This window comes from Dermacentor albipictus, chromosome 5 (genome assembly GCF_038994185.2).
Source record: "Dermacentor albipictus isolate Rhodes 1998 colony chromosome 5, USDA_Dalb.pri_finalv2, whole genome shotgun sequence".
NCBI lineage: Eukaryota > Metazoa > Arthropoda > Arachnida > Ixodida > Ixodidae > Dermacentor > Dermacentor albipictus.
In genome coordinates this window covers 34,033,683-34,043,422 of record NC_091825.1, presented here as the reverse complement: position 1 = coordinate 34,043,422, position 9,740 = coordinate 34,033,683, and the positions used below count along the sequence as shown (strand labels likewise).

The 9,740-nt window shown below is 43.3% G+C and overlaps 1 protein-coding gene across 3 annotated transcripts in view; it reads right to left on the bottom strand.

Moving 5' to 3' along the window:
- Positions 1–3,796: 3,796 nt before the first annotated feature.
- The window catches only part of LOC135908106 (thiol S-methyltransferase TMT1B-like), an 86,961-nt gene continuing 81,017 nt past the window's right edge, over positions 3,797–9,740 (bottom strand). For all 3 annotated transcript variants that reach the window (XM_065439864.1, XM_070539545.1, XM_070539546.1), the window contains exon 4: positions 3,797–4,117. In XM_065439864.1, the coding sequence (XP_065295936.1) occupies positions 3,884–4,117 (234 nt within the window). In that variant the 3' untranslated portion in view covers positions 3,797–3,883. The remainder of the gene's footprint in view (positions 4,118–9,740) is intronic.

Sequence of the window (9,740 nt, the reverse complement as noted above, 5' to 3'; positions counted from 1 at the left end):
GAATCCTTTGCCGTCAGATTTTTTTCGACTTTTGTCGCAACCGCAAGTCCGATTAAACAAAACAACCACCACCGCCATTTTGGTGATCTCACAGCCTCCATGCGACGCTCTCACACGCAGATCCGCTGGCAGCCACAGCCACCACCGCGGCAACTCAAGGCTACTGCGACGTTCGCTAGTGTTAGCAATGGCCCCGACTCAGGCTTTGTAATCGTCACCAACGGCTTCGAAGCTTGGAAAGCAAAGTGTTGCAGTATGCTGGTTTCCGAAAGTAAGCGTCGCCTCCATCGAGAAGTGTTCTGCTGTGAAGCATACTCGAAGTATTGTGGCGAGCTTAGCAAGTGTGGGAAGAGACATTTGTCGTGAAACCCAGTATGTATTCCGTAATTGTACACGCGTGCACCCTGCTGTCTCCTGTCACAGTACGAGCCCCGATATGCCTAATAAATGTGTTGGCTGACCTTCAGAGCTTTTTCAAAAATGTCATTGGCGGTTTGAGCCCTGAATGGCAATAAAAAGCATGCATTCATTTTTTCGGACTGCCCAATTTGTCGGACGCTTTCGCGACACCTAGGGAATCCGAAAAATAAAACGTTGACTGTACAACTGACCAAGAGAATGCCTCAAATTGTCCATGGGGCGAACGCGTGGTGGCAGGAGGACGAGAACAGAAAGGACCAACGCATTGAGGAATGAAGGGGAAAGGAAGTGTGCCGCCACTTCTTTGAAGCAGCTTGAGCTAGAAAAACGTGGTAGCTGACGTCGAGTTGCAAGCTTCCTTAGTCCAAACCAAAGTAAACTCTTTGAAGGAGTGAATTGCAACACTGAGGCGTTCTGCGTGGGCTCAGGGCATGTCAGGCTAGTAGAGATGGACTTTCCAGCTGCCGAGAGTCTCAGTTTTGACAAAGTTCGGGCCTAATACCAGTGAGCATGCTATCAATTGACAGAAATAGCTAATATATTCGAAAATATTTGCTTCTGTCTGCATCTCTATTTATCTGTATTCGAAATTGTTCTACGTAATTTGCAATTGGCTTTATAATATTTTAAGATTAGATATTATGCGAAGTCCATTTTTGCTAAACCCACTCATAAGTGTTTGAATAACATAAACACTACTCAATACTTTTTGCTGATCCCAGCATAGTGCAGGACGTAGAAGTGATGGGGAGGGTAAAGTGCAGTCATCATAGGTTAGTGAGCGCTATAATTCACCTCAATTTGTAGAGAGAAAGAGTAAAATTGGTCAAGAAGACACACGTCAACATAGAAGCAGTAAGGGTCAACGCAGACAAATTTAGGCTGGTACTTGAAACAAATATACAGCCTTAGAACAGACAGATGAAGATGACATAGAGGTAATGAAGGAAACCGTAACTAGGCTGGCTTCAGAGACAGCAATGAAGTGGGAGGCAGGGCACCAAAGAAGCCTGTAGGGAAGCTCTCCCAAGTAACTAAGGAGACTAATAATAAAGAAACAAAAAAGAATCACAGGGTCCAACTCAAGAGATAAGATAAAATTTGCGGAACTGTCAAAAGTGATCAACAAGGCGAAAATAAGTGATATTCGAAACTATAACGTGAGAAAGACTGAAGAAGCCCTAAAAAATGTATGCAGCCTGGCATCAGTCAGAAGGAAGCTTGGCATAGGACAAACCCAGATGTATGCAGTGAAAGATAAGCAGGGCAATATCGTCAGCAATCTCGAAGATACAGTAAAAGCCGCGCAAGAATTTTATACTGACCTGTACAGTACCCAGAGGAGTCAGGATACCTCAATTACAAGCAGTAATGAACAGCATACAGAAACTCCTCCTATAACTAGAGATGAGGTCAGAAGGGCCTTGCAAGACATAAAACGGGGAAAAACAGCAGGAGAAGATGGAGTAACAGCCGATTTATTCAAAGATGAAGGCAACATCATGCTTGGAAAACTGGCGGCTCGTTACACGAAGGGTCTATCGACTGCAACGGTCCCAGAAAACTGGAAGAATGCAAACATTACACTAATTAACTAAAAGGGAGACGTTAAATAATTAAAAATTATAAGCCCATTAGCTTACTCCCTGTATTATATAAAATATTTACCAAACAATCTCCTGTAGAATAAGGAACACTGGACTTTAGACACCCCAGAGAACAGGTGCGCTTCAGGAAAGGATACTCTACAATGGATCACTTCCATGTCATTAATAAGGTTATCGAAAAATCCGCACAGTACAATAAGCCCTCTATCTGACTTTCATAGATTAGAAAAAAGGCATTTAATTCAGCAGAGATATCAGGAGTCATAGAGGCATTACCTAATCAAGGACTACAGATCGCTTACGTAAATAACTTGGAAAATATCTAGAGGTTCCACAGCTACCTTAATCCTACAAAAAAAAACAGGAAGATAAAGAAAGGGGTCAGACAGGAAGACACAATCTCTCCGATGCTATTTATTCACTGCGTGCTTGGAAGAAGTATTGAAGCTATTAAACTGGGAGAGCTTCGGAATAAGGATCGACAGCGAATATATCAGCAACCTTCGGTTTGCCGATGACATTGTTCTATTCAGAAACAATGTAGACGAATTATAACAAATGATTGAGGACGTTAACAGAGAGTGTGAGAGTGGGGCTGAAGATTAATATGCAGAAGACAAAAGATACTGATGAATAGCCGGGCGAGAAAACAAGAATTCAAGATAGCGAGCCAGCCTCTAGAGTCTATGAAGCAGTACGTTTACCTAGATCAATTAATCACAGGGAACCATGATGATGAGAAGAAAATTCATAGAAAAATAAAAATGGGTTGGATTGCATACGGCAGACATTGTCAGCTCCTGACTGGAAGCTTGCCATTATCATTGAAAACGAAAGTGTACAATCAGTGCGTTTTACCAGTTCTGACACATCGGGCAGAGACTTGGAGATTGACAAAGAAGCTTGAGAACAAGTTAAGGACAAAGAGCGATGGATCGAAGATTGCTAGGCATAACGTTAAGAGACAGCAAGAGAGTGGTTTGGATCGGAGAGCAAGTGGGTATAGCCGATATTCTAATTGAGATTATGGGGAAAAAATGAAGCTGGACCGATCATGTAATGCGCCGGTCAGATAGCCGTTGAACGATTAGGGTTACGAAACGGGTACCAAGAGAAGGGAAACGCCGTCGAGGACGGCAGAAGACAAGGTGGGGAGATGAAATTAAGAAATTTGCGGGCGCTAGCTGGAATCGGTAGGCGCAGGAGAGGGGCATTGGAGATCGCAGAGAGGCCTTCGTACTGCAGTGGACCTAAAACAAGCTGATGATGATGATGATGATGATGATGATGATGATGATGATGATGATGATGATGAAACACTAGTCCATACTTTTCAAAATGTATTAGGTTGTGTTTATTTTTTTACATGCTTACTAGAGAGTGACAGCATCGCGCAACATGGTATCAGCCCATCTTGTCATAAAGCAAAGTGCTGTCACTCGGGGAATTTCGCAAAGGCACTCAGGGTAAACTTGGAAAACTCGGGGAATTTGGAAATGTCAGTTGGTAGAGGCGCTCCAAATAAGGCATGTTTTGAAAGGCTTAGTACGCATAAACATTTTGATGGTGTAGGTGCCATGGAAAGCGTAAGGCAACGGTTTTGTGCATCTGCTTGCGATAATGTTTTCAGAAAGAATAAGCATAGAGATTTTATTTGTATACAAACCGCATAAGAATGCTGCGGAGTGTCATACCACAGTGTATTCAGCCTGACTGGTGCAATCAGCAAGATAAAATCATTCAAGTTTTACGCGATGAAAACAAGTAAAATTGGTCCGTATTTCTTCCCAAGAACGAAATGTTTATTAGAAGAGCAGTATAAAAAAATTATGCAAATCGTGCTTACATTGGCTTGTTTATGCTGTGGCAACACCATATATTTGGCGGCTTACCACAAACGGGATGTCCAGGTTTAATTCGTACATTTCAAGGCTGGCAAATCCAGAACTTCTTATCAAATCTCCGCTATCACGATTCAAGTGGCATCCGCAGGCTACATTCTTGGCCAACGGGGTGAAGAATTCTTCGAAAGCTCTGGCCAGGCTGCCCTTCGGATGGCCCACGTGCTCGCTAAAGAGGAGAAGTCCACCCTGCATAGTATAGCAGAAATGAGATAGAGCAGGGCTATCGGATAAATGGGAACAAATCTTAAGGAAACAGTGACATGCCTACCCCATACTCCTATATTTTACGTGGATCACACACATATTTCATGAATTGTGTAGATTGTTTCTTTATAAAAACTTACCTGATATACTTGTTTTGATGGGTATCAACAAGCCTGGTTTCTGGAACAGTAACTTATGTTTTTAAATACGCAGTGGTCTTGATTATGTATTCATCGGATTTACTCATTCATGTATAAGTAATGCGCCAAGTCTCATTCCCTCCCAGATAAACATATAGGCTGTTTGTTAGGTTGATTGCCAAAGAATTCCACACGCCATAGATGAGAAAACATTGTAATCAGAAATTGATAGTATTGCTTGCTGTTTTCAAGAATAGCCCGCGAAACTAGCCACAGCAAGCTGTAAAGGGATGTGCGTCTGTTGCCGAGGTGGGAGCTGACTTAACCTACGTATTCAATAGCTTCCAGGTCTCAACATTGTCTTGATGCAACTATACGTAACGACGACCGTATATAGAACTCATCATAAAACACTTAAGTTAGCAGCGCAAGCGGGATGTAAATTACAAACTTGGAAAACGGTTGGCCGGCAACAAAGAAGAATTTTCAGGCGCTGCTTGAGATTTCACGCATACTAATTTGATTATGCACTATAGCTAGCTAGTGCAAAATAAATCTGATTGGTTCGTTTTGTCCAGAGTGCTCGGTACACTGTAAATCGATTTAAACCATCAAGGGCCTTTATGTGTAGAAATCGCGAAGTATGAGTAACACTTGCGTAAGCGTGTGAGCCATAAACTGATAGAACACTTATGGTTGCTAATCGGCTTAAAGTGTACACCTGCGAATCCGTGGTGGAAGTAAGCGCTGTTTACGAATGCTCCAATAAAGTGACAAGCGGAAACGAATGCTCTGTATAAAACGTCCGTGGGAATTCTTCAGGTCCATGGGATTCAGGTTGTGTTAAAGAGAATAAATTATTCAAGAGCTATACGTACGCACACCACATCTGTAGCCAAGCTTAACGGTTGCTTACGGTGAATGCCTTAAAATATGAAGGTTCCTTCTCAAAAAAGTTTTTCTCCGCCTTCTCTAGTACTTGGTCGTTCAACGATACTGTAACGCGCATTCAAAGAAGCAGTAACATTTAGTTGCATAGTCACAGATAAAAGTTCATTAACGTGTACAGCTTCCCTCGATCGGCGAAGCAATGACATGGACGGCGAGCACGCGAGGTCCGCGGTGGTCTGCGTCGCACTTGCCTGCTGCAGCGCGGTGCACGCTCGTGCTCCGCCTTCGCTCGGGTTCGAGTACGTGATCAACCACGCAATGCGTAGGCATTCTTGCAACAGTTCAAATCACGTGCACAATAAGATGGCACGCCGAGAGACAACCGTCGAATTGCAGATGCTGAGCGAGCAACGTGCGTGGGAGCGAAGGTGCAGCTGAGAGACCAGCAGTCGTATACGGTTCTGAAGCTTTCGCAAATCTGCACCACTACCGCTCGCCGCCAGGTGCACGGGTTGTCAACTTATGCGCAATTAAAGACTGCTTGTAAGCGTTGCGGCTTAGCCAAGATTACATTGATAGTATATGCTAAGAATTTATAGATAATTTGACAATTTCGCACTAGTGAATTACCGTTGCAGTCGGCCTTGAGCCAGCACTTGGCAGGCTGACAGCGTCATAGGTATATGAGACGCGACGGTGGTTCTGTTTGAGGTGAAATGGCGTCGTTACCACATGCCGCTCGTTTAGCGAATGAAGATGTGATGCCCGCCATAAGCTCGCGCTGCCGAGGACGCGAGAGTACGCGCACAAAAGAAACGAAAATACGGTGCAGACTGATCGTGCATCTTTGTGCTTGATCGATCTTCGCATTGTTTTTTTTTTATCGTGGTACCAAAAGGGCATGCGGGGTGCTGTCCCAACTGCCTGCCACACATGTTCCGCGGAGATGCGCAGACGGCAAAGCTCTCTGGTGGCGCTCTCCGACTGCCTCACTTCCAGCTCACAAATGAAAATAGCACCATCTTGTGCGGGTGTCATGACACTATCGTAACGATGATTGCTGGATATACGTGGAAGCGTGAAATATTTCCTTCGGAGGTCCGCATAAAGAACTTTCTCGTTGATAAAAAATTGATGGTCCGAAAACATGCTGCCGAAGTAATTCAACAATAACATTTGTCATTCCCTTTTCTAAAACCTAACACAGCGCAGTAACTAATCACCGAGCACGACCGTTTGTACGTTTGTGTTGCAAGGTTGTTGAACATATGTAACACTTGTCTAACCGGTTACAATTTTCTATAATAATATGAGCATTTGAATTGTGAAATGTCTCGAGGCTTTAACATTAGAAGCATTACCCATAAATATACAGAGATAATATGCTTAACCATATTTGAATCGTAATTATGCATGTCTGAGATCTAAATTTGTGCTCCTGACTGACGACTGTTTCGTTTTTCTTTAATTGATTCTTCTTAATGATTGCGCCAACTTTACTTTACTCAAGAGGTAGAATACAAAGTCTACTATGCACTATCTTGTCAAAATCAGTAACACCAGCAATAAACTAAGAGATCAGCCTGCACTTCAGCGTTGGCATTAATACCTTCCCTAGCAACCTTACGGTTATGCAGAAATTTCCAAGAGACTGGCAATGTGGAACACCTTATTTGATCCCTGTATGTGGAAAAGATGAATACACTGGACCACTTGCAAACAACCTTTCCACGTGCGTGCGTGGAACAGGTATTTCCTTATTGGTTCAGGATATCGTGCCTGGTCTCGCGCCTTCATCTTGCATATGTGGAGAACCGGAGGCTCGCCCAGACGTTTAATCAAATTGCTGAACTGCCAGATATGCGCACAAACGATGCAGTTGCCGGCCCAGACATCCCGGATAAGAGCCTCCAGGAAACACCTTAACGAACCTACCGGCGCTGTTTACAATACGCAAGGAACGCCTCTACAAAGCCTATGAGCTTTCTTATGAGGTTAATGAGCCTTATAGTTACCTGAACTATCGAAAAATTACTTCTTTCCCTTTACCCTACACCGATAATTCCGTACAATTAAAAAGCGTCTACAATGTAAACACTTATGTTCTCATATAAGCCCATATGTCCATGTATGGTTAAGGCAGCTAACAAGGAAAGCAGGCATCTTACTTTTGAATAGATCCTAAGATCCTCACATGTAATCTAGAGCCCTTCCAAGATGCTCTGACATCTACCGTAATAAAGTTAGATAGAAAATTCTATACCGGCTTCCCATTCGTTTTTCTATAATTGTAGAAGAAACGTATCCAGCCACTGTGTGTATTGTTAACCAACCACTCTCTTTTCGCCCTACCCGGCTATTAGAGAATGAAACGACTTGGTAAGGCAAGTCGCAAGGGTAAGAAACGATGGTAGTTTTCAACGGAAAGTAAATGATATCGCCTGCCTTTTTCTTCCCTCAATATATAGAAAACCCATGGACATATCTATGTGCCTATTCGATGGAATTAATATTTGGTTGAGTCTTATACATTGCAGATTTGCTGTTTAGGCCACATATATATCATTGCATTTTCCTTCGTAATTCTAATGCATGGACACAGCTCCCACATATAAGGAGGCATGGTTGACGCTGTCGCTCACTTTTGGCAGCGGCGGTTGCGGTCGCGAGCAAGTCGCTAATCTACTTCTACTTTTGCCACAGCATATGCGGAACAATCCACGAGCCGAAGCAAGGAAAGGCTATCACCTCTACACGTGCGGTGCCCAGCTGACCACCTCGTCACGACAGTGACTGGTCTGCTGCGTCTGCCCTCTACCGGCCAAGCTCCCACATATAAGGAGGCATCGTTGACGCTGTCGCTCACTTTTGGCAGCGGTGGTTGCGGTCGCGAGCAAGTCGCTAATCTACTTCTACTTTTGCCACAGGTTGGTCTTTTTTTTTCCTTTGCTTTCCAACCATATTTTTCTCTGCATACCGCTGCCGCTGCTGCCAAATTTCGTGCTGTTTACACAATGCCGACCAATGCTGAGTTGTCAAAAGAAATGGACGCTTTACGGGCTGAGGTTGCTGTGATGCGTGACAGCCTGAACATGTTTAATGAACTTTTCGAGACGGTTAAGAAGCAGAATATAGATCTTGCTGTTGAAAACAGGGCTTTGAAAGATGAAAATGTCGACTTGGCGCGCAGGGTTTCTGAACTGGAACAGTACTCCCGACTAAATAACGTAGAAATAAAAGGTGTCCCTGCAACTAAAGGTGAAAGCTGTCTTGCGGTTGTTCAGTCTATGGGTGATGCTATAGGATGCAAAATCGCTCCTGAGGATGTCGATACTGCATATCGTGTACCAGCTAAAAAGGAAACAAATATTATTGCACGCTTTTGCTCCCGAGAAAAAAAAACTGAGTTCGTGAAAAAGGCACGCAAGGCTCGCTTGACCACTGTGAACCTTGGGTTTCCACAAAAGGATCAGAAGCCTTTATACGTAAATGAACATCTTACGCAAGAAAGAAAGCGGCTGTTTGCACAAGCTCTTGAGCTGAAAAAGGCAAGAGGCTGGAAACACCTCTGGACAGACCACTGCGTAATCAAGGCGCGAAAGACAGATGACAGCCGTGTGTACCGGATCTCTAGTGCGGGTGATCTTACTGTTTTCACCTAGCTTACTAGTGTTTGCGGCTGCATATCTTAAACCTGCGCAAGAATGTTTTCTTGTCAGGATCTTAAAAAACATTTCAGTGATGAAACTTCCAAGTTATCGCTAATACATTTCAATATTCGTAGTCTACGAAAAAACTATGACAGCCTCATAGCATTTCTTTCCATAATTAATCACAACTTCTCTTTTATCTGTCTATCTGAGACATGGTTGTCACCGGACGATAGAAATTTATATGCGCTACCAGAGTACAATGCAGAGTACTGCTATCGTGCTACGCCACGTGGCGGCGGATCTGCCATATTTATTAAATCATCATTGCCATACAAACGCCGCAATGATCTTGCCTTTCCTAATATAATCTGCGAATCTATATGGTTAGAATTTGATCAGAGTGTTTTTTCAATTGATGGCCGGAACACAGTGTTAGCGTGCATTTATCGTTCACCATCATCGTCATACTCTGAGTTTTGTCTGCAGTTTGAAAAATTGTTGCACACAGTTGCGAACGAAAACAAAAATGTCATTATCTGCGGAGACATCAACATAAACATTATCGACCCTAATAGTCCATCATGTTCTGATTATCTTGCGTCTTTTCTTAGCTATGGCCTTGCTTCTCTAATCACTTCTCCAACTAGATGTGACATGACAGGATCTAATACGTTAATTGATCACATACTAACCAACTTTACTACAGATCATACGGCAGGAGTCATCGAGCACAGCATAACCGACCACTACCCTGTATTTTTGACTTTAGCTGGAGAAAATTCTAAAGCGACTGAAAAGAAAGAGAAAGTACATTTCCACTCTCAAAAATGTATTTCTATGATACAGTCAAATGACTGGACCGCAGTACTCTGTGAATCTTCCGCGGAAGAGGCTTATCAGTTGTTCTTGGCTGAAGTTACA